Raw genomic sequence first — 26,938 nt, forward strand, 5'->3', positions numbered from 1 at the left:
AGCGTCCCTTCGACATTGAGGGTCTGAAACCGAGGTCGCTAATGACCTGCGCGGGTTGAGCGTGCACAGGAATTTTCCCCAGGCGGATAAGCGTAGTGTCAGGAAGCAGGCAGTCTGTGCTCCCGATGACCTTCTGCACCGATGTGCCACGTCTGTCCGCTCCTAGACATTTCCGAAAATGTGTACTTCATGTCATTTACGCAGCCACACCTCATGTTCATCCAGAAAAGACAGCCAGCCGAACATGTGCGAGCGGTGAGTGGGACGAGCGGGCTGCATGTTCACACACGCCGCCTAGAAAATCAGTACCTCGCAGATGTCCGATGATATGCTGGCCGATCTATCACGCGCAGTGACAAGAAGCTCCTGCACGAGACAACGGCGGAGGTGCCATTGTCTTTGCCTGATCTGACCGGACCAAACACAGGGTGTTAAGTCGCCCTCGCGGCTTCCGGGGCTTCGCGCAAATTTTGGACCTCGTGCACACCTAGGGAGAAATCTCCTGCGGTCGTTACCTCAAGGAGACTCCGCACACCTCACACGAGACACTCGCCGAGTCTCCCGGCGCGCGTCCGACGCGTGGGTATTCGAGGCTGGTGGTACAATAAGGTCCGATCCTCGCTGGAGAAACTCGGGATGAGAGATCCTGCCTTGCCAGCAACTGACCTCTGCCTCGACCACGGTCGGCCCTAGCTAGTATAGCCTCAAGTTCCCGAGGCAGGAACGTCTCGCTCCCTATATTGGATATTTTACAGGCTAGTTTTTCTCCCGCGAGAGTCCTTACCCTGGCGACGACAATCTCCCGCATGTCAGCTATCTGTACGTGCTCCGTCGACGATGAACACGTAACTCGCCTTCTCATTCCCTGATGTGCTGGCTCGTAGACCGGCTGTGAACCCGACAAGCTGTGCTGCAAAGGACAGGGCCAAGACCACATCGAGGTACCATTCACACAACGTGGGTGCCTGCTATCTACCGGCGCATCAGATCAGGCCTTCCCTAGTACACACACTGGCTAGAACATGGACGCGTCACCCACTTAATTAATAAATTTTCCCCGGGACGTAAGTACAGGACAGCACGGTGGTGTGGACGGACTTACGCGACGATTAATGCCCTTGGTTCCTGAGCTATTCTGCTCTGGCCGGTTGGCCGAAAGAGGCGATGGGTAGACGGTGCGGAGTACGGAGAAAAGGGGTACGCACGAGACAAGCAGGGACAGAGATATTCCAAACTCAGCGCTGAAGGCGCGTTCGTGTATTATGCCGTGGCGCGAGTTATACAAGCCAGATGAAGTAAGGGAGGACAACAGATCTAACTAGTGCTACAAGCGGTGCTGCCTGGGGATCAGCGACGGGATGACAGCGAAATAGCGATGATGTAACAACAATGATTCAGAAGACGAGGGAGGCTGGGATGCAAGCAAGGAGGTCGGTGTGGAGCAGCGAACTAACCCAAGATGCAGGACTACTAGATAACGGAAACCTATACACCCGGAAAACCCCAAATCCCCGACTAGAAAAGAGAAAACCAAGAAACGATAAACCAAGAACAGTAGATGAATTCCATGACAAGGCTCTTCGAGTGCCGTGTATTACAGAGAGAACCCTATCGTGCACTAGAATAGCATTAAGATATGCACCACTGACAAGGTGATCATGGAGTGCAATACGTGCGATGCGAATCGTGTATGTCGTACGTCGTGTTGCGTGATATTTTGGTGAGATGCGCAAGGTGGGTCGTTAAGGGGTGGTTGGGCATCGCAGTCCCACTGAGGCGTTCTACGCCGGCGTCGATGGCGTGGCGTCCGGCGCGTGCTGCGCTGTCTGCCGCGGCGGCGGCGGCGGGTCGGGCTTGTCCCACTCGTCCAGGAGGGCTTGTCCGACAGACGGCTCCAACTCCGTGCCGTCGCGCGACACCTTCACTTCCCGGTCGTGGTTCCAAGGGTTCCGAAGGTGGCGAGTCCGATAGAAAGGCAGGCTGTCGGTACGAATCCACTCGACCTGGAAAGACTCGCCCCAGACTGGGCCCTCATCCTTCGCTTCATCAGCAGCCTCCGGCGCTTCCGAAGGTGGGTCTTCGAGAGCGCTGGTCGCAGGCTCAGACTCAGAACGTCCAGTCATCGGCTGCTCTCCTAAAATAGCCTTCGCAATGCCTGCATTATAGCTCAGGTCGCCATGACGGGGAAGACCTGCGGAGAGTTTGCTTAGTGGGCGATGTTTGGCGTGCATTACCGCAGGAGCCGTATGAGATGACAGCTCCAGCAGTGGTCGATCGGCGTCTGGGGTGTCGAGAGGGAGCGGTGATTGTTCATAGCGGTCGCCGTCAGCAGGCGAAAAGTAACGTTGTGAGGCAGACGGGCTCGTCACTGACGCGGCTGGGGTGGTCGCACGTCGAGACGGAGAACCGGCAAGCGGCCTTGACGCCCAAGGGACATTTTGTCCTTCCTGCCGCTCGCCCTGAAGGCGCAGGACAGGGCCAGCCATTCTGTGAAGATATCGTTAGCTATTCATCGGCGGCAGGCAGGCCCAGAAAGCCACACTGACCTGGCACAGCCATAGAACTCGCCGGACTTATTCACCCCGAAGATGAGATACACGTCCTTGCTGGTGCGATAGGCCTGGTCGAGGATGCCTTCGTTGTGCCGCTGTGTCGCCCATAGACCCTTCTCGACGCTGAGATCCAAATCGTACTGTGGGAAAAACGAGCGTTAGTCACGGTGTAACCAAAGGCCGGGCAGTTGAGATAAAGGGCACCGCCGCATCTTAAGCCCACCGAACCCCACAGCAGAAGCGAATGATGGTATCTCCGGCGCAAACTAGGTGCGCGAAACGTGGCAACGAAAAAAGAAGAAAAAAAGAGCAAGGCGGGCCGACCGTCACTCACCTGGGTCAGCGACTTGAGGATGAAGTACCTCTTCGGGAAGAACTGCGAGAACAAGCTTGAGTTTGACGACGCGTACGACCCTGAGCTGCTCGAGTGTTGTGCAGGTCTCTTGGATCTGCGCACATAGAGTCCATCCTCGTTGCTTGACAACGACAAGCTGCTAATCATCGGCATTGGATCCTCGGGTGAGCTCAACGGCGGCTCCGATGAGATTGCCCCGGGGCTCGCCGCGACTCTAGATTGCCTCTGTCTCTGCCTCTGCTCTTTGGCGTATCGCACATGGATACCTGCACCCCTCTGCCCGCCGACCCCTGCCCGCAAGTCGTCCTCCCGAGCTCGCACTCGGCAGACTAATCTGGGACATCTCGGATCGTTCGGACGAAGAGACAGGCCGTTGAAGTGCGCGATGGCAGCACTCAGGTGGCCCTCGCTCTCAAAGTTCACGAAAGCGCAGTTGCTCCGCGAGATGAGGTGGATCGACGAAACACCTCCGTAGACGGAACCGAGCGAGGCCGTGTCGCTGACGTTGGAATGGCTGCTGTTGGACGGGACGGGAGAGGGAGAGCTGTTGTAGAAACGCCAGAGTTCGTCGTGTGTCGCATCCGAAGGTACGTTCCCCGCCCACATTACCCACTCTGAGCGATGCGCAGGGGGGTTCGGATGGTACGGCCTCCGGGCGTGCTGTCGATCGACGCGACTCGTTGTCCCAGAAGAAGTAGGCGCCTGACTGTTGGGAGGTTCAGAGACAGACCGCGAGGAAGGCTCCGCTAATGGAGGAGGGTCGGGTCCAGGTGGGCGCTGTGGCTGCGGTTGCGAGGGCGTGGTAACCGCATATGGAGACTGCAGTGCTTGGTGCCGAGGCGACATCGGATAGTGGAATGGAGAGACTGTAGGTGGGGCGGAATGCGGCATACTGTACGACTCGGCTTCGCGAGTGGTGAGCGGTGAGTTGTACATCGCCATCGCCGGATACGGGTTGTCATACACCATGTAGTGTGGTGAAGGGGCAGGCTGTGTACCCGGCGGAAGATACCACCACGTCCCCTGCCCCTGCTCAGCAGGGATAGGGGGCCGGTACTGCTGTCCATACGAGAACTGGCTCTGGTAGAGTGTGTTCCCCGAATTCCCGAACGAGTGCGACGGGTAGGTGAAGGGTGTGGAAGGGTACTGTGCAGCGTACGGCGAAGGAGTCGTGTAAGACTGCTGGGAGCTGCTGGAAGTCGCCGAAAGAGCGTGCGATGAAGAAGCGGACGAGTAAATTCCTGGCGTGGTCGTCGGACTGCTTACATAGGACTGGCTAGACGGAGAAGCGGCCTCCTGCTGGCCCGGGTACGTGTAAATAGGGGTGTGCGGCTGTATCGCAGGCATGAACGGGTTCGGCGAATAACCCAAGAGACCTCGTGACTGCATGCTTGGATCCTGAGCGACAAGGCCTGGATGAGATGGATAGGAGTACTGAGGCGCAGCAGGCTGGCCAACCATACTGACGGGCGGTAGCGGAGGGGAAATCGTGTATTGTCCACCTCCGTATGGTGCGCGTTGAGAGTAAGGTGCGGCGGCAGCAGACTGGTACTGCCCGTGGTAACTCGGCTGCCGTATAGGAGGGTCCGGCCGGGACGGGTAGTGGGCCTGGAACGCTTGGCTCGGAGTCTGTCGTGAGGATGAGCCGCGACGCGACGCGTTGGAGGAGGAGCGTCCGCGCGAGGATCCTGGTGGCTTTCCAGAGTCTGGTGCGGAAGGCATGCTCGATGGACCTAGCTGGGGGGCATGCCCCGACGAGGACTCTTGAAGAGTGGGCTCGCGTGAGCGGTGCTCGCGATGGCGATCGAAAAATTCGGGATCGTTCTGGACGTCGTCGTCGAAAAAGCTGTTGCGGGGGTGGGCAGCTGGGGGGAAAATATCATGCACTATAAAATACAGGAAGAGGATGTAAGCGGCGACCCGCGGGAGGAACGTGCTGGTGAAAGGATAGGAAGAATGACAAGAGCGTAATTAGGACTGTCAGAGCAGCGTCAGGATCTGGTACGTCTAGCATGCGCGAGCGGAAATGGACATGATATGAATGAATGATGAGGGGAGAGCCTGCCCGCGGACCAGGATGGAGGAGAGACAAAGATTCGGACGGGCAGACGAGAGACAGAAAAAGGAATGAGTGGACGGTGATGTTGGACGCTTGCAGGTGCGCATGCGACCTGCAAACAAGCAGTTGAAACTCCGGCTGAGTGATGCCGCAACCAGAGGCTGCCGTTCGAGCGCAGCTTAAACTCGAGTCGAGACGGCACCAGAAAATGCGCGAAGCAATGTCCCTCTGCGCGGCGTTGGCATCTCCCAAGAAAGGCAAGTGCCACGTGTTCCCGCTGCCGCGGCCGCGTACCGGCGCCGACCCCAACAGTCCATTCGACAAGACCGCGACTCACCTCCTAGCCCAGGCGGCTCAGCAACCGCGCTCTGACTCTCTGACGGCCGTGCTCCTAGCGACAACGGCCACGTTATCTCTTCGCTGTCGTACAGCAGCAGCTCTTGCGCGGATGGCATCTCCGTCTTATCTGGCTTCGGCGTACTGCGTTCGCCGGGCAGTTGCGGTGTAGGGGAGCGCGACGTGCTGAAGGCAGCCCGCATCTTGTTGTTTTCTGGTGGGGCGGCAAGCAATCCTGCATGCAGATGTATTAGCCGAACACGCGGTGGTGGGAAGCATGAAGCTGTTCACCTTGGAGTGGTGTGTATCCGGGGGGAGGCAGCCAGGGCAAGCAAGCCTGTGGTCGAAGTGACTGCGTCAGAGCGTCTGTGAGAAAGGGCACTGCGTCGGGGGAGGTGGAGAGAGCATGCACGTACGTCGTCTGGTTAATATTATACGCCGTAAGCAACGTACTCTGAACCTAGGAGCGCGCCGTCAATGGTGGATCCCTGGGAGGTAAACACAAAGATTATGCCCATGGAACGTAGCCGCCGTGGAGCAATCGGGGGTGGGGAAAGGCGCAGCCTTGGATCGGCGCAATAGAAAGACAACGTGGTGTGGAAACCGGTGCACAAGCGCTTTGACTTGGAGGTCACAGTTCGGAAGAAGGGGTACACAAGACAAAGGCCAAAAAGGAGAGCACAGGGGTGTTGGAACGGTGTGAGACCAGGCTCGGAGATGACAGGGTCGTAGCGTCCCCGAGGTGTCGACAAGTCAAACCAGCGAGTCGAAAGGAAGTAGGACTCGAAAGTACGCAGAGAGTCCAATGCCGTTTCGCCTTGTGACGTCGTAGTGGGTCCATGGTTTTATCTCCTATTTTGTCCACTGCCAGACCAATATGCTCTGACGTCATCTTCGCAAGCATCTTCCAGCGCTATCTTGCAATTTCTCGCAATTTCTCGCTCTGCCTTCATTTGTCAACAATCTATTCCGCCTCAGCCCCTGTTTCTACTGTGATAACACCTTCGAAGCTTTAAGATACCCTAGAAGACTCTGCTCAATTTGAGCCCGCTCACATCTCCGCATCTCCCGGAACGACGCATCAATCACGTGCGGAAGGAGCACTTGGAGTCAAGTTGGGCCGCCCACGTCATAGCACCGACATGACCAATCCCTGGAATGCGCACACCAGTCGCATCGAGGGGAGTCTGAAGCTGCAGTCCCTGATTCACATCATAACCCCGAGGGTGACCCTCGAACGGCGCAAAGGTGCCCCAACACGCGACACGGGTGGTCAGGCTCGCGTTGACAGGTCCGCAGCCGCGACAGCGACCCCGGAATCAGTACAGTATGTACAGCTAGCAGAGATCTCCGCTGGTCGGGCAATTAAGCTCCGCGGAGGCGATCAAGGGTACAGCGGTAACTTCCCGTGGCCGAACAATATCATGTCGTATAGCTGTGCTCCAACGGGAGAGGGTAACGGGCTGCGGGGCAGTCTAGTGTGAGCTCGCGGTAGAACGTGGACTGCGGCCACTCAGCCACGTACTAGCAAGGGGGAAATATTGTTGCTGAACTCTGGAAGAGCTTTGGGCTGTGCATAGATCACACCGCTTGGGTTTGCTTTACTTTACTGATAGCACAGCTGCGGATCACGAACGTCCCAATGACTGTAGACGACGTCGACTGCGAGAAATCGGACATGTCTGCCGACCGAAGCGACCGGGTGCAATAAATCGAGCACGATACTTAGCACCCCTGATCGCTGTGCCTCGCTCGAAAGCGACTAAGACCTGTAGAAACGGTGTGCTGCCGCGGCCAAGCCAGGCTGTCGGTGTTAGACGTCGCATCGGAGATAGACATCGCAGGACAGATGCCACTCGCAAATCGGCAGACACAATCCTAACTCCCGCGACACCAGTTTTCTCACAAGAGTGCAGCAAAAATACATCATTCTGCACCCGTGCGTAAGACCAGTCCGGCGGGGGCGGGTGTAACATTTGACAGTAAGACCACCAGTCCAGCGGGGCGGCGAGTTCGACGGTGATCATGCTGCGGCCTACAGTGTGGCAACAAGGACAAGAACTACATTAATGCCGCCACTGAAGGTGCATATATGCTTCTCGTCTCGCGTGTTTTGCGACGCAGGCCCAATTTTTTTACAACACTGACTTCAACAGAAAGGAGCATGTGCTGGCGATTTGACATCAGGCCCAGGTGCCTCAGGACCGGAAGGCAAGCGTTCCAGTCCAAACTCGGAGAGGAAAATGCCAGCGCCGTGTCCGCCTTCATCTGCATCACTCTAGTTAGATTACCCTCCGACCCTTCATTCTCAATTACACCCACCGAACACCGTGACCTCGCAGGCCTCCGTGACATTCCTGTCGGTGGCCAGCGAGTGGTCAAACTCTGCAGCTTTAAACCTCTCCTTTCCGACGCTACCCTTTGTGTTCAGCTGCCACACCTTATTGCCCATGTCCAAGACATATACATCGCCTGGCACGAGGCTAGGTGATTCTGGGGGCACTTCGCGTACGACCAGCTGGTGGCCAGAAGCCGTTACCCTGTACAGTCTGCGGGTGTTGTCTGGTGGCGTGGACGAGACGTGGTGGAAGCCAGTGGACACGCCGCCCTCGAGACAGAGAAAGTGCGGAAAATAGGAAGGGAACTTGGAGGATTCATATCCTTGAATCTCGCGATATTGGACTGGCTTCTCGTCGAGATCTGCAAAGGATGGCCACTGTGAGAAAGTGGTCACCAGCCATTCATCGTCACAGAAGCGTACTTACGACCGTCTAGCTCCACCGTCTTGTAGGCTGCGGTGCCGGCCTCATCCTGGGTGGTCTCTGAACCGAGCCAGAAGTGTAGGTTGTAAGCCAGCTCTTGCGAGTCTGGGCTTGGCTTGTATGTCTTTACACAGTGGCACGAATGAGTACGGTTTGTCTCTTCCAGTCTCGGATTGTACCTACATGCAAGACTATGTACGAGTCTCCATCGTAGAATGATCCAAAGCGCGCCTTGGGCCATTCGACGACGGCGAACTTCGCAATCCGCCAGATCTAAATCACAAGCTATCTGCGTGCTCTCTGACTTTTTTCTCCATTCGGCATCCGCGCGACTAACATCTCATTGAGACCTCTCGAGCTGGACGAGAGAAAGTACATCCGACCTTAACAATGCGATGTTGGAGTCCTCGATGTTGTACTTCGTAGGCCGTGTCAACAAAGTAGAATTCTCTTCCGCCATGGTGTGGTGTGCACTCACTGGCAGTTGGCGGTTTCCTGCAGCCTGAGTGGCGTCTCACTGATGAGCGCCAGTGAGCAACAACCCTTCTGGGTAACTTAGTGATAGTATCCAGTGCCTATCTAAATCGGAAGATCGATCGAACGGCAGCACCCTACACGATAGTCTCTTACGTTGACGCAAGACAACTGAAAGCATACGCGTAGCAGCAGCTTTGGGCGGTGCAGTTATGATCCATACGTGATAAGAGATCGTGTGTTTACCAGACTGGTGCAGACGACGCGAGGAGCAGTATAGCATTATTGATCCCTGCTTCACAGCTGTCTTCACCTTGACGAGCCCATCAGCAAGCCTTTGAATCCTCATGTGTTCCCCTATACGGCGACCGAACACACTGCCTCCGCAACGATCAGGTATGAATCACGACGGGCTTGAGTGATATTCGCCAACATATTGAACATCCTCTACTACTACAACCGAATCAATCATGGGCAAGGACGCGCTCGATGCCGTGAACTTAGTGTTCAACTCACGTCTACACGTCGCGGGAGAGTTTGTTGAAGGTGCTGTAGACCTCTACTTTCCTAAGCTCGTAGAAGACGACATCGAAGAGGTTCATATCAAACTACGAGGTGCCATCATGACGTTAGTTCACAATCACTTTTGTACTGGCGACGCCTTCTGACTTCTGCTTACAGGATGATTACTCGTGAAGATTCACAAGCTTCAGGGACTAGCGACACCAATTATTATCAGCATGTCGACATATGCCGCGCGAATATCTCACTGTGGAAGAAGGGCTCGACCGTGTACCCTCAGCCAAATACACATGTCCTTAGGCTGCCGTTCCGATTCACTCTACCCGTCAACCTTCCTCCCTCGTGCTTTTACTCGGGCCTCCATTGGTCGGGCACGGTCGGCTATTTCCTCGAGGCGGTAGGAGAGCGCCATGGCCTTCATTTTAACCACAGGGTCCAGCAATCTTTCCCTGTCCTTCCTGTCGATAATCGCGGCGTGAGGCTGCGGTCGGCGTTGAGCGCAGGATGGAACGGTGGTTGGAAGACTTATGAAGCCAGGGACAAAATTCGCCGAGGAATCTGGGGTGACTACTCACAGGTCCACGCAACCGTGAGTTACTCGAAGATATGTGGCAAACTTGTAAGCTAACCCGGATTGCCCACAGCTCATCTTCCCGGACACCAACGCTCTCCCGATTCTGACACCCATACCTGTCACCCTGAGCATCGTCACTGTGACGAAGACTATGAAGTTTGATGATCACAAAGAGAAAGATGAGATCTTCCCTGAGCCGCCGCAAGACTCGAAGAAGTACGAGCTCAACATGGTATACGTGAATTATGTCAAGGCGCGGGGCTACACGGAAGGAGGAGGTGAACACAGTCGGTTCACTCGGTGGGCTCGGGGAAAGCGACGACCCGCAGTTCTACGACGGCCTCCAAGTGCAGGCTGCGCGAAAAGTCTGGATCCCTTCAAATGACTCTCATGACGAGAAAAAGCACAAAGGCCAGTGGAGGCAGGAGGTGGCGTTTAGATCATCCTTCATCTTAGACTGTCCGCCGTCTTTCAGCACAGAGATCCTGAGCTTAGAGGCGATTCTGATTGACATAACATCCGAGATCCAGATTACTGACGTACACTATAGTATAGCGTACGGTTAAAGGTCGACTTCCCAGGCATAGGGAACGATACCAAACTGGAGTTCCCGATGCAAGTCATCTCTCTCATGCCTCCTCCTGGGCAGCCTTGGCAAGGACCACCTCCCCAGCTCGACCTTCCTCCGTGAGTCGACTGAGTCGGGGTATACATAACTCCCGCTAAGCACCGAATCCACAGACAATACCACGATATTGGCTCCTGGGCTAACGAACACGGGAAGGCTTAGAGGTTCCTTGAATGGTATAACTACATGGTAGTCCGAAGTCCTGAATGAGACGACAGATATGTGAAAGGCAAAATAGAGACCAGGCTATACATACAGCTACAGCAGATTGTCCGTGGGATAATGCATGCATTAAGCAGCACAACAAGAGCGGCGATGAAATCAAGTCTGTCATACATATAGACCTGTCCTACCACACTTTTAGATGTTTAATAGTATTGTGTAATTTGGATGGTTGTGAAGACGGTGACTTCCGATGAAGATGATCGAAGGAGGGCTTCTACGGTGTCCATCCACTAGGGCGTCCTCGTCCTCTGGGTCAATAATCTCCTTCTGTTTCCAACAACCGTACCCGTCTCCAATTTCTTCGATCCAATCATTTCGAGCCTCCACATATCCGTAGCCGGCCACCTCCATTGGATCAGTGTGACATCTCCTGACTGCTATCGGACGCCGGTCCATGTACGCAAACCGATCCTTATTGGCGACGACAGATATACGTTCCAGTATCCGCATGACATCAACGTCGCCACGTAAATCCATGCAGCATGAGCAATAGAACGTTGAAGTCGGACTTGGCTGGAATCGCAAAGAAGCGCAGAGTAGATACCACTCGCAAATCGCCAAATACAACTCTGCCTCAGTTTCTTCACAAGAGTGCAGCAGACACGCAGCGTATTGCGGCGCGTATCACAAAAATGCGGGTTCCACGATGTACATTGCAAAACAGAACATGCATGACGAAAACAGGGAAGCCACCGCCAGCTAGTCCTCGATCTCGAGGTCGCCATACGGCTTTGCACGGAAATAGCTCTCGTCAAAGTGGTGCACGCGCACGAAGCCATCCTCGCCGCCAGATGCGTAGCAATCGCCCTTTGGGGAGACCGCGATCCTAGAGCGCGCGCAAACACAGGGTGAGCTCGAAGGCGGCAAGAGGGGGGGGACAGGCTGACGTACGTGTTCACGGGGCCGAAGTGGCCCTTGACACGGCCGACCTCCTCCTCGTAGATCTTGTGCCAGAACCGGGTCTCGAACTTGCCTTGCCGCAGCGATGTTGTTGTGACGCTCATTGCGTCTTGACCACCGCCGAGAAGAACCTGCACGCCAGGGAGGTCAAGTCTCGCAATGCAAACAATCCGAGAAAGAGACACTCACGTAGGGCTTGGTTGGCGCGATCGCCGCGCTGTTCAGCGGCGTTTCTGTGGTGTAAGTTTTGAGGACCATCAGCGTCCGTGTATCGTGTAGCTGTGCCGATACAACAGTCAACGCTACCATTCTAAATCCGATTAGCAGGGTGAAGACTCACTCGTGCAGTCTTGTCTCTGCTGCTGGTGATGAAATACGAGCGGTCGGGCGAGAGCTGAAGGTCGGTGATGACATCCATGTGCGCACGCTCGTTGGCTTGGACCTCTTCACCGGTGCTGGCGTCGAAGAGCGCGACTTTTCCGGACTCGTGCCCGGTGAGGATGAGGTTTGGGGTGTGGGCAAAGGCGCAGACGACGGCTTTGCTGCTCGTCGGGTTAAAAAACGAGACGGGCTCTTTTGATTCTGCACGTGCGATACGGCAGGTCAGCGGATTTCCTGGGAGAAAGAGGAGACAGGCGTACGGTCCGTGCCGTCGCCTTCGCGGTCGATGTCGAAGACGCGGATAGCACCCTGGTGACCCATGCGCTGCTCGGTGATGCAGACGATTTGGTCGTCGTCTTCACTGAAAGCAACGCGCTTGACGGCAGTGGGGAACTCCCAGCTATACAGGCACTTGCCGGTTTGCACGGACCAGAGGCGCATGGTGTTGTCGGCGGAACCAGAGACCAGGAAGCGGGATAGAGCTTATTTTCGGGGTGAATGAACGACACGATGGAAGTCAAAGCACAGCGAGGGCAAGGGGAAACAGATCATTAAGCATGGGTCGAAACAAGAGAAGCTCTGCACGTACAGTCGACGTCGATTGTCCAGACAGTACCGTTGTGTCCATTATACGTTCCCAGCCGCTCCCCATTGTCGGCGAACCAGACGTTGATGACATGATCTTTTGAGCATGAGAACAGCAAATCTCCTTCGCGATTGAACTTGATTTGTGTGAGTGAACGCTCGTGTCCTGGTCATCCGCCAGGCCAATGAGCACTGGTGTGTACACGCTTACGTCCTGGCCGCACCTTGGAGGAGAATGGGTCTCTGGAGGCAGCTCTTTCAGCTCATTTTCCAACATAAAAGTGAATGACACTGCGTACCATCGTAAAAAAAAGAGTCTAGGGAAGGGTTCGTAAAGACAGTAGGACAAGCACTTGACTGCAATTGGACCGCTCGCTGCGATCCCGCCAGGAAATTTCATGGGCGCCTAAACGTCGGCATGCCCCGACATGCTGTGCCGTGCGAGCCAAGCGAAGACTCGCCGCCACGAAGTCGACCAAAGCCATGTCCTGACTCCATCCATCATCTTTATTTATCGTTTTTTCTCGTTTATTTCAAGCTACGGGCCGTACTGCGTGCGGGGGCCGACCCTTACCGCTCGTCTTCGGACCTCGACGCCGCTTACGCAGTTTGAACTGAGTCAACTGACCTCAACAAATACCGAACACGCCGCTTTGCCTTTGAGATACTGAACCATGTCCGGAGCCTCTTTGGTCCCACAGGTCAGGCCACACACAGATGTCGCCCAAGGTATGTATACGGCTTTCTCTGCCCCACCATTGCCCCACACTTCATGCGCATGTCCACACCAGACCTGGAGTCAGCACGCATATCGAAACGGCGACGCCTCGAGACTGGAAACGAAGAGACACCATCGACAACTACCGATTGTGTCACAGACGAGATGGTCGAGGCGTTTACGCGACATTCAAAGTTCTACATGCATGATGGAGACTGTGTTCTTCGGATAGAAGCTACATTGTTTAGGGTGCGTAGCTGTCTGCATGGACCTCGATCCGAAGCTAAATTTGGCAATCCCCGTCCAGATTCACCGCTTTATCCTGAGCCGGGACTCTTCTGCGTTCGAAGATATGTTCTGCATGCCTGCCGGCGACGATGACCGAGACCTTCCAAGGGAAGGTTACTCAGACGACCATCCCATTGTCCTTGAAGGGGAAACCGCCTCGGACTTCGAGGCTCTGCTGGTGATTCTCTACGCTTTGTGAGTTGTCATGGCAGACGAGGACCGTCGTACGCCTCATCATGTATCCGTTTACAGACCCGCCGAGCAGCACGAACTGAGATCAAACCCTGCCAACATATGCCAGCTGCTGACAGTCGCGCAGATGGCAAACAAGTACCACTTTGTCACAACGACGGCATGGGCCATGACGGCGCTGTGCGAGGTGACAGAGTGCCCTGCCGAGCCCTGGAGGGCCTACCGGGCGATGTACTACCCACCCGAACCCGCCTGGTCGAAAGCGCCCATCCTGCGGCGCATCATCGAGGTGGCGCTGCTCTGCGGGCACAAACGGCTGTGCGACCACGCCGTCGAGAAGTGGGTGCAGCTGATCCTGGTCGGCTTCGCGAACCCGGTATACGCGATGGACGTCGCGGACCAACACGGGCTCGCGCGCCTGCGGGGCGTGAGCTACTACGAGACGCTCATCGCGTGCAACGAGCGGCTCGAGTGCGCGTATGAGCCGCTGCTCGCGGCCGACGGCGGCGAGCGGCACACCATGACGCCACCGCAGCGGGCGCGTTTGCTCAGCGGCTTCTTCTCGCTCGTGCGCCGCTGGGAGCAGATCCGCGAGACCCCACCGACGTTCGCGCGCCCCGAGGGCTGCACGTACCACGCGCACGGCTGCCTCAGCACGTGGAACTCGATCTGGAAGACGACGACGAAGAACGACCTGATGGTGCACCGCCCGGCGGTCGACGTGCTCGGCAGGCTGCGGATGATGCAAGAGCTGCTGGAGGCCGACAGCGACCTGCGCCTCGCGCTGACGCCGTCGTGTCGGAGGGCTGCGATGGAGAGTGTGAAAGAGCTCTTTATGAGGGAGGAAGATAACATCGCTGCGCATTTCCAAGATTTGACTGTCGCCCCGGCGCAAAGCGAACCGTAGCCGTTGCCACTTTCTATTTAGCCAAGCTCGAACCTGATTATTCGTTTGCCGAGTTATGGCGCATTTGACAGATGACAGATGACTTTGGGCCGCACAATTCCGATCAACCGACTGCAACAGCACTTCGATACCTTCTCACTTGTGTAACCTAGAACCCAGCCAGACGAGGTACTCCGACTCCCATCCCGCATCCCGCTTCAATTGAGTTGTGAGAACGCTGCCAGCGCTGGCTGATGTATTGCTGTCAGCCAGCTAACTTGGAACGAGTCCAGCTTTCGAACTCAGCAAATGAATTACGTTTGCTGTCCGGCGGAAACATACGAGGTGGTTGGGATTCCGCCCGGTTCCGCGCCGATCCGGGTCGGGCGCGATGTGTTTTTCTCATGGCCTGTTTTGCAACGCCACAAAGCTGAGACCCGACATGTGCAGGTTTGTGAGCTGTCGCAGGCCGACACTGCCACCCAGAGACTGTGACAGGCCCGACGCGTCTCTGTGCATGAGTGACGGACTGCCCCTTGTATCTGTGCTGACAGGCGGCCTCTGCCTGCGGACGCGCTTGCGATACGAAGCTGCGAACGAGGGTGCGAAGGCAGTTATCGCAATAAGTAACGCCGGGTCTATGGAACATCTGTTGTAAGCAGCGTATCAGACAAAATTGTCCTGATGGCCGCCGACTTCTGAGCTGCTGCCGTGAACACATGTGGTGGCAGAAGCACCAGTGTCTGCTCGTGGTACTGCCTGAGAACGTGCATGGCCCTGTGAAAGGCTGCGCAGAATGGATCGAAGCCGTGAGCAGTGTGGGTAGCGATGATCCCGACGGGGCGAGCAGCCTGCACGTCGTCGTCGCGCGGCCGGTCGGCGGGAGGCCTGGCGGTCTAGGTCGCGGGCGTGAGTGGGATCCCGAATAGGGAGCGTGGGAGTTGATGTTGCGATTGCCGCAAATGGGGAAGAGGGGCTGCTTCGTGGTGGTGGCGTTGCGGCAGCAGAGGCCGATCTCTGGCAGATGACTTTTTTCGGGACGTGTCACTGATGGGAGGTTAAACCCTATTCGGCGCTCTCCCGCAGCCTCGGAGGACGTCCGTCTGATGCACTGCCTCGGCGGGGTCGCGACGCGGGCTGCGGTGCTGCCTCGCTCGAAGAGAGTCGTCGCGGGGCGTAGCAAGCGGGAGTGTCGGGCTGGACAGATGTCCGCACGCGCCGAGAGTGCTTTTGACCTGCCCGAATGCTGTGAGAACGAGAAGACGCGGTGGTGATGACGACGGTCACGGAAGCGCCGACTTGCACCTCGTGGCTGAAGCCAAGCTGTATTGGGACGAGATTAGCTTCGCCAAGTTTGTCGCCCCACCTCCCTCTCTAGCTATGCTTGGGACAAGGTTGGGCCTGCCGCACAAGGCGCGAGGCATGATCAAGCGATGCGAAGTTCTGGCAGGCATAGCCAGGCTCAGCCCATGCGTCCGTGATGAGCGATATGCTAATACAGCAGCAGCCGTCGGCTTCATCGCAATCAGGCGGGGTCATAGTGGCGGGCTGATAGGGACGGATGGTATGTGTCAGATGTGGCTGGCGTCTGGCAGAAGGGCAACAGACGCTCCCTAACGAAAGGTGCCGTGAGAGCAGACGCGAGAAGTTGAGAGTCAGCCTGACACCTCCGCTTCTCACCATGACACCGGTCCCTCACCGCTGAGATTCAGACGGTGCGGGTCCTTTCGGATGCAAGGCAGCATGGGCACTGCTCCGGAGCGAGTAGGGCCGTCCATGGGAGCGCCAGCATGTCGCATGATGCACACCGCCCGCGGAGAATTGAGACCTCGCCCGGATGCGGCCATGTCAGGGGTGATGCCATATCTGGAAGCGTAGTGGAACGGGCGCCTGGCTACAAGCTCAGGTGGAATCTGATGGGGACGTCCCGAAATGGATGGGGTGACGGCGCTTGTACCGCTACGCCACGCAAGTTGGCGACTCGATTCGACCGACAATCATTTCCGCCCCCCAAGCAACGGCCGGACCGTCCATCATCCACCACGAGTTCTGCACGTCGATGACACAGCTGAATACAGAGAATATTGTATCATAATTTAGTCTAGTTTTTGAAGGGGTTAGGCCCGCCAAGAGCAGCGTTCCTGACCGTTCGAGTCCAGGCAGCAGTTAGATTTCGGAAGTGAATTGGGTTTGGTGGCTATTCCAAAACAAAACTGCCAAATCAACGCTCGTATTTCCCCCATAATCGTCCTTCCCCGGGTTCTCCCTTTCCTCCCATCGCCCTCTTCCCGCCCCCAGCGACGTCAACAACGTCAACTCTCCCAGCGTCGGCGTCGGCGATTTCAGCGCTGATCGTGTCCGCTAGTGTGTCATAATCATTGGCAACCATGAGTCGTCCCTCGCGAACGAGTCACCCAACGATGGCTACGATGTCGACACCCATCGACCGCGACGTCGTCATGGGCCCACCTCCGCTGCCCACGCAAGTTGCACAATCGACTTCCAGTGACAGCAGGACAAGAGAAAATCAGGAACTACCTGACAAGTACAGACGACTCAAGCGAAAGTTCTTCGAACTCGAAGAGGTCAGTCATTCGCGATGGGATCATCGCTGGTAGTTGCTGATCCTCAACCTCGGCAGAGATACAAAGAGACTGTTATTGAACTTCATGCGTCGGGAGACAGAAACGTCAAGTGGAGATCCGAAAGAAAGTGTGTCCTTTATTTGCTTACGCAACATTGCAGACTCTAAAACCCAATTCCAGCCTTCTACTTGACCGAATATCCGAACTGGAAAATGCACAACAGGTGCAGGGCGCGCACCCGTACACCATGCCCGCCGTTTCGACAGCATACCCCCGCTCGCTCGTGCAACCAAATGCGCAGCGGCGCTTCATCGTGAACCTTGACAAGGGCATCGCGGAATCTGAACACGAGGACGCCTCCGTCGACCCGATCCTGCAGAGTAAGCACGTCGGGCCCAACGCCCGCAGGCGCATGGAGGCCGAGGCGAAGGAGCGGATGGAGGAGGAGCAGCGCGAGGCACGCCGGAACGCACGTCGCCCTCGCGGGCGCGGCGGCGCCAAGGAGAAGGAACGCGAGGCCGCAGTCTCGGCGAGCAGCGCCGGTGCGCGCAGCGGCAGCGGTGCGGCGGCGGATACCAGGGACGTTCAGCGCGGTGGCTCGGAAAGGGAGCGCGAAGGTACAGGTCCTCCCGTCACTCTCGCGCCTCCGCCGGGCTCTCAGCGAGACAGTCGTAGCGCAGCCTCTCCGGCGCCTTCCATCGTCGTGACCACCAACGGCGGGAGCACCCGCCTGCGCATCAAGCCCCCCGCGCCTCCCCAGCACGAGCCGTCGCCGCCGCCGCCGTCGCCCCAACACGCCCATCGTCATGCGCATCACCATCACGAACACGCGCACAAACAACACCACCATCGCCACGACGAAGATCATGTGATGGAGACAGACCAGTACGAGCAGGAGATGCAGCATCGCCAGCGTCACAACGAACTCGAGCTGCAGAGGGAGATGGAACAGCGCGAACTTGAGTCACAGCGAGAAAGGGAGGCTCAAATTGAACGTGAACGGCTCGCGATGGAGCGCGAGCGCGAGCGTGAAATTGAACGTCAACGTCAGCTCGAGTTGGAACGAAGGGAGCACGAGAGGGAGGAAACGGAGCGACGGGAGCGAGAAAGGGAGGAGCTGGAGCGCACGCGAGAGAGGGAGCGAGAGCAGCGCGAACGCGAGCAACGTGAGCGGGAGCAGCATGAGCGAGACCAGCGTGAGCGAGAACAACATGAGCGAGAACAGCGGGAGCGGGAGCGTGAGAAAGAAATCGAACGCGAACGCGAGCGCGAGAGGGAGCGTCTCATGGTTCTTGACCGCGAACGTCAGTTACAAGAACGTCGTCCCCCGACTCCTCCGCCCATGGAACCCTTGGATGCTGCGCGTGTCTCGCCGACAGAGAGTGCTTCTGCACGCGGTGGCCCAGTACGGAAAGATACGAACTCACCCAGCACCTCCATCGTCGACGATCGCTACGCACACACCCCACACACCCCACACACCCCACACACCCCGTCTACTTCAGCCCCTCCCGAGCACGACCGTTATCGCGCCTATCCAGATCATCGTGAACCTCCGCGCGACGACTACCGTGGACAGCCACCGCCTGCTGCCTGGGGTGGGTGGCCGCCCCCTCCAGGCGGCGTTCCCATCCCGACCGGCGACTACCGGTACCATCCCCACGATCCATACGAAGAAGAACGTCGCAGGTACTATGCACAGTTCGAGGACGGTCGGTCCCCGGCGCCGATGAGCATGGGTGCAGGCCCTTCGCCGATGCACACACCGCATCCCGTGCCTCCACCACCCGGCTACCACTACCCCCAGCAGATCGTCCTGGGCCCTGGCGGTTCTCGAGGCGGCATGCCCTACTATCCGCACCCCGGAGGACCCGGAAACGGTGGTCCGCCCCCGGGCTCGCGTGCGAAACCCAAGCGGCTGAAGGCACACACGGTGACGAGCAGGAGCTACAGCATTCCGATGGTGCCCAGGGACAAGAAGGGCAGGCCAATTCTTCCGCTGAACGTCGGTATCATGACTGTTGTCAGTCTCGGAGAGATCTGTATGCGGGAGCACTTCCACACAGAGAGGTACATCTTCCCGGTAGGATATGAGGTTACGCGGTGAGTTCTGGCCCATCGTAGCACTTTGCGGGATCACTTACGTGTTCCCCATAGACGCTACCTCTCGACTGTGGACCCCAACGGAGACGCAGTCTACCGCTGCAAAATCCTCGACGGCGGCGATGGACCAAAGTTCCAGATCTCCTGCGAAGAGCTGCCCGAGCCTATCATTGCTGGCACAGCGACGGGTGCCTGGTCGGTCATTGTCCGCAGCGCCAACCACATTCGCAACCGCCAGCATAGCAACAGTGTCTCCGGACCTGACTTTTTCGGCTTGGGCCAGAACACGATTAAGCACTTGATCCAGGAACTTCCCGGTGCAGATCGCTTGAGGGATTACGTCTGGCAAAACTTTGTCGAGGGAGGGTGAGTGGTGATTCTAGGTCTCGCATCCCAGATGCTCATTCTTCTGCGGTCGACGCAGACCGTTAGGGGGCCGTCACGCCGCCGTCATTCCAGCTCTGCCTGACGGCACCCATGAGGCCGAAGAGGCCGAGAGCAGCACTGTCGTCAACGCCAACGGCAGCACCATGAGCGTCATCTCGATGGCGGCGACGCCGTCTCCCCAACCTGGATCGTCGCACAAAGGAGAGGACGGAAAGGAGCTACAGATCATCCATGTGGACACCCCCGAAGGCAACGGGCAGCCGAGTGGCCCTCACCCAATGGCGAGCATCATGGATCGCACGCCTATGAAGTCGATCACCTTCCACCAGCAACAAGAGGCCCAGCCGCCACGCGACCGCGACCGCGAAGAACGTGACCGGGCGGGCCGTGCGCGGCGCACGAGCGTGCAGTCGCTCACGAGCGACGAGCCTCGTCCCGCGGAGGAACGCCCCGCGGCTCCGTCCCCGCTCCCGCCGTCCCGCTCACAGTCCGCGCACTCGCCCGTCGTGCCGCAGCGCACCGCGTCCCACTCGCCCGTGCTGCAGCGCGAGCCCTACTCGCCCCGGAGCAGCTACCACGAGCGCTCGCCGTACCCGCCGTCCGCGGCGCAGACGCCGCAGACGCAGACGCCAGTGCCCGCGCCGTTCGCGACGATCATGAACGCGTACAACGCGCCGCCGCGCAGCCCCGAGTTGCCGTACGAGCCCACACCCCTCAATGGTGGCGTGTCGCGGCTCCGGGGCACTGCCAACGGCGGCGACCGGTAAGCTCCGTTGTGTTGTATGAACTACATGCTCCTCTGTGTTGTGCACGCGTCCCTTTCTTTCATCATCTTAGCTTATATGTTCCCTGTCAATGGTGGGGCTCTGTGCCTGTGTTTCGACGCTCACTGGTGTTGTCCCTGGTGATCTTGTTCTCCCGCCTTTCGTTCAATGTCCTCTAATACTGTAGCACTCTTTTTGTGTACTTCCTATGCTGCCTGAATCTATGTGATCGAGCTGCTTACATTGAATCCGAAAAGAAATTTTGAAAGGCTGTAAAGATATAATGCATGTACAGACGCGGTCATAAAATAGTCGTAATGAATGTCATTGTACAGATGTGCAATCCATGCAAAGCATGCGGGCTACTGAGCGCAGAACTACTAGGCCGGAGATGTATATCTATCCCTTATTCAGGGTATAACGAGGGGAGTGTTCCTTGGGTGTACGCTGAAGATGGTGTAACATATGAGATGAGGTTATAGTCCGAGAGCCATGTTCACTCTATAGCGTCTAAAAGAGAGAGGGGGGAAAGGAAAGTGCCACCAGGGCAAAAAGGAGCCAAGCCTGTACTGACGGCGCAGATATGTGCCCCACGCCGCTGCAAAGGTTCACTTGTCAGGAAGGGCTGCCGAGGATGAAATTGAGAGGGAGCTTACGAAGTAGCCGGCCTTTCGACAATGCTAACCTGCATCACGGCAACCAAACCGTCTACAGCGTTCACGCCGTTTCCACCCACCGTGAGATAGTGGTTAATACCTTGGCTTGTGTTCTGCAGCAAGCCGCTGATATACTTGACGTTAGTTTCGTAGGTGTAGCCGCCGAAAGATGTCTGGCCGTTGTAGGTGGTCTGGTTGGTGACATTGCTTGTGGGTATTATGGACGATTGATTGGTGGCATTCCCGATCATCCAATCTCTGTGGGGACAATGAGCATATCGAGAGCGTCTTATCAGTGCTTTCACGCACCGGCCAAGATTGTAGCTATGACGAAGCATTCCTAAGTTAATTCCGCGAGCTCTTGTGCCCACATGGGTGTGACGACGTACCCATTGTAGATGATGTCATGTTCGTCTACACTTAATCAAAGTCCATCCTTATGATAGAAAATAACGCAGCACACACCAGCTAGCGATTCTTCATACGATGCGGCCACGAAGACAGCGCCGCTATAAAGATCAGACAAGTTTCTTCGACGTCAATATGGAGAAGCGCACCTGTCGGCTTCGTTACCATTCTGCACCCATATTCGGAAGTGGGCACCACCGTCTATAGTCTCCCTGCACGAACCCAATTGCGGGTCTCCATAATCCCACCGTATAACGGCAGTCTCGTTCACTGCGGACGTCAATGCGATGCTCACCTCCACCCGCGATCGCTTTACTCACAGTACCCATTCCCGTCCCCAAGGTTCGCCGCCTGGTCATCGCCCGAGTGCTGCCCCAGACATTCCGTAGCATATCCAAAGGAGCTGCAATTTCCTGTGAGAGCCCTGTGTAGTATATGCTGTGTAGCACACGCACAGGAAGTAGTTGAGCATGCCTCCATCTGTCTCCTGATTCTTCAGGACATCGGAGTCAGAGTCTTCAGATATGATAACATTTATAGGCTCTCCCAAGCCAGCGGGAAACGTTCCTGGGACTTGCTACACGTTCTTCAGCTCGCTCCTGTACTTACTAAACCAATTCCGAAGGTCGTACCGTGAGCATGCTCCCGCCATTATTCAACGGATCGAAGTATCCTTCTGGCGGCACATTCGAGCGTCGGTGAAGCGGGCCAGGTGGTGGTCCCCGTACATGGGTAGTAAGCGATGGTATTGGTGTGCATAGCAGAAGGACAAGTAGCGTGGACGCCATCTTTGCTGGCAAGGGTGGCGGCGGAGGTAAAGGAGTGTTGATCTGATAGAAAGATGTCGCTGATTAGTCATATCACATCTCTCACAGGTTTTGCTCACCTGGAAGTGTAGGACGCCCGAAGGAAGACACTACGGAGCTGGACGTCTGACACTGCTTATTGTACTACTGGGGCTGAGTCAAGTATTGCGACTGCGAGATGCTTAAAGAGAGCAGTTCCGCAGTCCGGTGCTTGAGTGCATACCTGGATAACGCGATCCGCCGTTCCGCCAACTGGTCATGGCAACTCGTGAGCGCACACTGACTGAGAAAGCGGCGGGATGGGTGGCGCCGTGACTCGAGGCGCAGTTTATTTGTTCCTGTTAGAATCTGAAGTTGCATCGTTCCATATTCAGCGCCAGCAGCCATGCACGACCCCTGAAGCAGAGAGCACAGTGCTAATAGATAGTGCAACAGAGCGAAGAATATGTACTGGCTCTGGACGAATTTTGATTGACTGGACCGGCGACGCCCAGCCGCAACACATCAGGCAACGTGTCTCACGCGTTTTCCGCAGGTATCTGTTATTCTTGGATCTCCACAATCTCGTGCGGATTGGACATGTCAACATGTAGGTTTTTGTCATGGTGAAGAAATTCCGAAATAATTGATCAATAGGGCACACCTCGCGTGAGAGTCGCATTAGCAGCCATTCCTGAGTCGCTGTTACTCCCAGCATATCCCTCTTGTCTCGGATTTTCCGCAGTTTAGGAGAACCGGTCACGGTAAGTTGCCGTCATCGTGCGGTGGTCTGGCGCTTTGATGTGATGCGAAAATGCTGAGTCAGCGACAATTTATACCCTGGAGAGCACGGAGGAGAACAACAAGCGACATCGTCCGAGACTTGTGCGGGAATCCTTCCCCATCGTCGTCTGTGCGAAGGGCAATCGACTAATCCATCGTGCACATAACCATCCATCGGTTCGTGCTCGAGAACTCGCCTCTGTCTCAGTCCTCCCGAATCTCACCTGACTCTCCACATTCACTGCAAGGCCTGCGAATCTGAACAGATGCTGCAGCAGTACCTCATGACGACGTTCACCCTGGACAGCGTGTTTTCCACCAGCAGCACACTGTTCCAGTCCGGGATGTATTATGTTGGGTCCCTCGAGGGCCCAGGAATCGACAGAGAAAGCATAACGTCGCCTAGGAAGGAATTGATCGTGGTCATGAGCAGGGTTTCCAGATCATTGAAGATTGTCTTGGTCCATGGTGCAACCGCGAGAGGCTGTCAAGGTGTCTGGATGATACTAGATGCCTACCGTACTGATGAGCGCGGAGAACGAGCCACGCGTCTAGCCTGCCGACGCGTCTGAGTTCCAGAAATGCCAACAATAACTCTCCGACGCGAGATGGGACGTCGTAGTAGCTGCAGCAATACATGACATCATGTTACAAGATTCAAACAGCATCTATTTACGCGGACACAGCACTGCAGTCGTTCCACAGATAGCGCAATACTCGAGTTTATCGTCTGGAATATGTACGCAAACATATAAGCCGTCCATAGTACTCGACACCGTACAGAGGCAAATGTCATAACATTTCCATGTCCTTACAGTAATTATTGGCGGCTCGGAAGACCGCTAGGAACCCAGCCACGCCCTGCATCTCGTCGTATTCCTCGACCAGCAACTCCAAGAGCAGGGTCCGGAAGTGCGCGCATGGTCTCCACTCTCTCGACCCTGAACTATCTCGTCGCCATTCGATGGCCTCGCCAAATCTAAATCGCTCTGCGTTCGGGAATGTCGGTTCCAGCTTGTTAATTATTTGCGACCGTTGAAGGCGCAGGTTGACTAGGACCATCCGATCTTTTCTGTGCCTGCTGCTGATGTGATACACCCACGAAGTGACCGAGGGAAACGGTTGAAGTGCCCTGAAGGCACTCTGAGGAGCGGTGAGCAGATGATGATGTCAGCACTTCACCAACGATCAACTTGTCCGAGTAAACTCACAGGAGCCCAGGGGCACGCTCCAAAATAGGAACCAGCTTGGTCGGTAAGTTGTCCCATAGGCGAACAGACAACTCCTTGAGACGCAACACCACAGACTCGGATTGGAGGATTGTAAGATTGATTCGCCAGGCATCGTACGACATATATTCGAGACTGTCCAGATTCACAATGTTTTGCAGGAAGTCCTGCCACGCGATCCTCGGACCGAAGAGAGTTGGCCTGAACATGAGACTTGTCCATTTGTTCGTGGAGAGTGCCAAAGTTTCGTGGGACTGCAGGTCTCTGAGTCCGATGAGTGCGCCTTCTACTATCATGACAGTACGAAGAAAAGGCATGCTGACGAGCGTGTTGATCATGTCAGCGTTGACTATGATGTGCTGTATTGTAACCCTTTCCATGCGACGAAAATGTAGCGTCGCGGGGACCAAAGTAGAGGTGGAGAAACGGTTTCCGAATATCCCATGAGCGAAGCTGAACGTGCACTCACGAACATGTCCGCTGAGCTCGTGTATTGCCGCTTTGCAGCAGGTCGTGCCAGAGCTGGCGTGAGGCAGGAAGGCTGTACTCTGGTTCTTCCCCTTCCAATTTGGTATTCCCGTCATAGCAGTATTTGTATGCAATGAACCAGAAGAGCCGTTTCTGGCCTTCATCTCTGAGCGTTCTGCACACGAGAGACAGGAGTGCCATCGCGTGCTCGTGTTCGCGCAAGGACGTGTTCACGCAAGGACATGTTCATGAAAGAAGGTTGGAATTGGTCGAAGATTATAACGTAGAGCTCCAAAGGAAAATTAGGGGAGCGCGTTGCCCCTAGGGACAAAGCGCAGCAAGAAATATAAGCTTTAGCTTATCCTGCGAGGGGGGAGTTAATAACATAGGCTATCGCGACATCGATGACCCTCAGCCAGCTCAGTCAGGTTTAGTGGTGGGTACTGTCCTAATTGCCATTAACAAAGTTATAAGAGGTGATCACCTTTGCGATTTCCCCTGGAATCGGTATCTTGGGTCCGAGGTGGCAGTGGATAGGAGTTTAATAGACGCGCGCCTTGCCTTGCCGGGGAGTGCGGCACTTTGGCGTGAGACAGTGGTGTCCTCTTGAGCCGGGCGTACGCGTAAGGGCTTATAGGATCAAGACCTGCCGAGACTTCCACAGCGGTGTGTCTGAAACCACCATTGGCCCCCTGGTTTATAAAGGCTCCTTGCTTTATAAAATCAATCTTGCTGCTGCAATATGCCCCTGGAGGTGTTATGAATATTTTTATTATAATAGACTTGTATTCATACTATAATATGACACCCATATTATGGCAGATATACAGCAAGGAACGATATGATGTTTTTGTGGATGCTCGGAAGCGGTTCAAAACTGGCCGAAAAATGCTACTGATGGCTAGATCCAACCAGATCTCACCCACCAAATATTCTGGCGACTGCATTCAGACTTTTGTACTTACACCAGACATGACTGGTCAACGTATTTGGTTTAAAAGGTGCTATGTACATGTACAGGGAAGGAACATTAGTGGAGCGTTACAATGAACGAGCAAGGCGTGATGAAATTGTTGCTCCGCCTGATCTCAGACACTTGAGGTTGACTTTGAAGAGACGGCTCCGCTTCTCGGCAGAGGCACGGCTCGACGGCATCTGGTGTGACACTTGTGTGACAAAATTTATAAAAAGTTGTGCAGGACCTACTTTGTGCACTGGAAAGGATCCGCTGCGATTGCAAGACTTCAATAAAATATTATAAAATGCGAATATATAGCTAAGGTGTGTGCACATCGACTCATGCAAAACCGCCCGCGAAACGTGAATGTGGTAAGCTACAGGATGCAGATTTTCCCAAATTTTATGAACCAGGGTACCATCATAGTAGAGATGTTCAGAGTGCTCGATTCTGAGGCGATTCCAGACGCGATTCTGCCAACTTGCGAGCGCGATTCTGGAACTTAAATCACACGTCAAACCGCCGCTCACTCTGAACACTACACGCGCGCCTTGTGATTCCAGCCTCGGTTTGGCACTTAGACCTCGATTCACGCGTTTCAGGTCAGAATCGACCGACCGGGATCCCGAAACCACACGATTCCGTGAATCGGCATCAACTGCAGAATCGACCCAGAATCAGTCAGAATCGAACTCTGAACTCCCCTATTGTGGATGACTCACAGGGAGGCACCACAAGGGCCTGCCAAGAGTCCGCACCAGGAGGCGTGCTCAATTCTACATGGATGGGATGGGATGGGATGGTTTCGAGCCAGCACACGGTGGCTGTGGCTTTCCCGTTGATGGCGTAGATTAGCCGTGAGACATGAATCAGAAATAGATCTGTTCCTAACCCGCCATCCCGCCCTCGAGTCCCGCCTGCTTCCAAAACAAGTAAGTCTATTTGTACGAGACAAATAGAGGACGGGGGGCAGTTTGCTCAAGGCGCTGTATATTCTGCAACGGAGAGAGAAGAAAGTGGATTTCTTGAGGCAGGTATACACCACAGCAAGCCAATGCTTCTTTTCGCTGCGCAATACTCAGGCGCCATCGACCACTCCAGTGCGGTTGTAGACTTTGACCGAGTGAGCCTCTCAAAGCTGTTATCCCGCAAGCAAACAACAACCCCATGTTCCGCAAAATCCAAGTAATATGCTCAGAGTCAAGTTATGCCATGGGAGCTATGCAAAATTAGTGAGTCGCGTCAGGAGTGTCTGCACTGCACTTGCGAAAGCAGATGCACGCTGACCTGCTGGTCGAGCACCTGGTGGCCAACTCCCTGGTACAGCGCCCGGCCCTGTCTCCAGCGTAGAGTGTGCTAGGATACGGGCCATATA

At 55.8% G+C, this 26,938-nt stretch overlaps 9 protein-coding genes across 9 annotated transcripts; 4 read left to right on the top strand and 5 right to left on the bottom strand.

Annotated features, from left to right (window-relative positions):
• Window positions 1–1,781: 1,781 nt before the first annotated feature.
• On the bottom strand, window positions 1,782–4,629 carry PHACADRAFT_101811 (uncharacterized protein; the record flags this gene model as incomplete). Its single annotated transcript, XM_007399319.1, has 3 exons — window positions 1,782–2,487; window positions 2,547–2,692; window positions 2,887–4,629. The coding sequence occupies 3 exons, from the start codon at window positions 4,627–4,629 to the stop codon at window positions 1,782–1,784; spliced, it is 2,595 nt and encodes an 864-aa protein (XP_007399381.1).
• A 2,680-nt stretch (window positions 4,630–7,309) lies between these two features.
• On the bottom strand, window positions 7,310–8,547 carry PHACADRAFT_212211 (uncharacterized protein). The gene is made up of 5 exons (XM_007399320.1): window positions 8,441–8,547; window positions 8,248–8,337; window positions 8,068–8,188; window positions 7,625–8,002; window positions 7,310–7,570 (listed from the first exon to the last, which is right to left on the bottom strand). The coding sequence occupies exons 1-5, from the start codon at window positions 8,522–8,524 to the stop codon at window positions 7,452–7,454; spliced, it is 792 nt and encodes a 263-aa protein (XP_007399382.1). The 5' UTR covers window positions 8,525–8,547; the 3' UTR covers window positions 7,310–7,451.
• Window positions 8,548–8,664: 117 nt separating this feature from the next.
• On the top strand, window positions 8,665–10,339 carry PHACADRAFT_150064 (uncharacterized protein). Its single transcript, XM_007399321.1, has 4 exons — window positions 8,665–9,186; window positions 9,252–9,649; window positions 9,705–9,921; window positions 9,983–10,339. Exons 1-4 carry the CDS (start codon window positions 9,009–9,011, stop codon window positions 10,198–10,200), a joined length of 1,011 nt encoding a protein of 336 aa, XP_007399383.1. The 5' UTR covers window positions 8,665–9,008; the 3' UTR covers window positions 10,201–10,339.
• A 704-nt stretch (window positions 10,340–11,043) lies between these two features.
• PHACADRAFT_261788 (uncharacterized protein) lies at window positions 11,044–12,692 on the bottom strand. Its single transcript, XM_007399322.1, has 8 exons — window positions 12,653–12,692; window positions 12,578–12,596; window positions 12,358–12,519; window positions 12,029–12,250; window positions 11,728–11,969; window positions 11,577–11,666; window positions 11,379–11,518; window positions 11,044–11,313 (listed from the first exon to the last, which is right to left on the bottom strand). The coding sequence occupies exons 1-8, from the start codon at window positions 12,653–12,655 to the stop codon at window positions 11,187–11,189; spliced, it is 1,005 nt and encodes a 334-aa protein (XP_007399384.1). The 5' UTR covers window positions 12,656–12,692; the 3' UTR covers window positions 11,044–11,186.
• A 195-nt stretch (window positions 12,693–12,887) lies between these two features.
• Window positions 12,888–14,585, top strand: PHACADRAFT_261791 (uncharacterized protein). Its single transcript, XM_007399323.1, has 4 exons — window positions 12,888–13,082; window positions 13,145–13,320; window positions 13,379–13,554; window positions 13,612–14,585. The coding sequence occupies exons 2-4, from the start codon at window positions 13,237–13,239 to the stop codon at window positions 14,456–14,458; spliced, it is 1,107 nt and encodes a 368-aa protein (XP_007399385.1). The 5' UTR covers window positions 12,888–13,082; window positions 13,145–13,236; the 3' UTR covers window positions 14,459–14,585.
• Window positions 14,586–16,768: 2,183 nt separating this feature from the next.
• On the top strand, window positions 16,769–20,492 carry PHACADRAFT_261793 (uncharacterized protein). The gene is made up of 5 exons (XM_007399324.1): window positions 16,769–17,022; window positions 17,079–17,149; window positions 17,203–19,125; window positions 19,180–19,491; window positions 19,550–20,492. Exons 1-5 carry the CDS (start codon window positions 16,858–16,860, stop codon window positions 20,277–20,279), a joined length of 3,201 nt encoding a protein of 1,066 aa, XP_007399386.1. The 5' UTR covers window positions 16,769–16,857; the 3' UTR covers window positions 20,280–20,492.
• A 107-nt stretch (window positions 20,493–20,599) lies between these two features.
• On the bottom strand, window positions 20,600–22,133 carry PHACADRAFT_261798 (uncharacterized protein). The gene is made up of 9 exons (XM_007399325.1): window positions 21,973–22,133; window positions 21,796–21,917; window positions 21,661–21,743; window positions 21,490–21,610; window positions 21,398–21,441; window positions 21,322–21,346; window positions 21,242–21,256; window positions 20,933–21,190; window positions 20,600–20,874 (listed from the first exon to the last, which is right to left on the bottom strand). Exons 1-9 carry the CDS (start codon window positions 22,126–22,128, stop codon window positions 20,787–20,789), a joined length of 912 nt encoding a protein of 303 aa, XP_007399387.1. The 5' UTR covers window positions 22,129–22,133; the 3' UTR covers window positions 20,600–20,786.
• Window positions 22,134–22,226: 93 nt separating this feature from the next.
• PHACADRAFT_261800 (uncharacterized protein) lies at window positions 22,227–22,837 on the top strand. The gene is made up of 2 exons (XM_007399326.1): window positions 22,227–22,317; window positions 22,370–22,837. The coding sequence occupies exon 2, from the start codon at window positions 22,446–22,448 to the stop codon at window positions 22,737–22,739; it is 294 nt and encodes a 97-aa protein (XP_007399388.1). The 5' UTR covers window positions 22,227–22,317; window positions 22,370–22,445; the 3' UTR covers window positions 22,740–22,837.
• An 863-nt stretch (window positions 22,838–23,700) lies between these two features.
• Window positions 23,701–24,475, bottom strand: PHACADRAFT_199086 (uncharacterized protein; the record flags this gene model as incomplete). Its single annotated transcript, XM_007399327.1, has 3 exons — window positions 23,701–23,960; window positions 24,011–24,051; window positions 24,120–24,475. The coding sequence occupies 3 exons, from the start codon at window positions 24,473–24,475 to the stop codon at window positions 23,701–23,703; spliced, it is 657 nt and encodes a 218-aa protein (XP_007399389.1).
• Window positions 24,476–26,938: the final 2,463 nt, after the last annotated feature.

This window comes from Phanerochaete carnosa, assembly GCF_000300595.1.
Source record: "Phanerochaete carnosa HHB-10118-sp unplaced genomic scaffold PHACAscaffold_9, whole genome shotgun sequence".
NCBI lineage: Eukaryota > Fungi > Basidiomycota > Agaricomycetes > Polyporales > Phanerochaetaceae > Phanerochaete > Phanerochaete carnosa.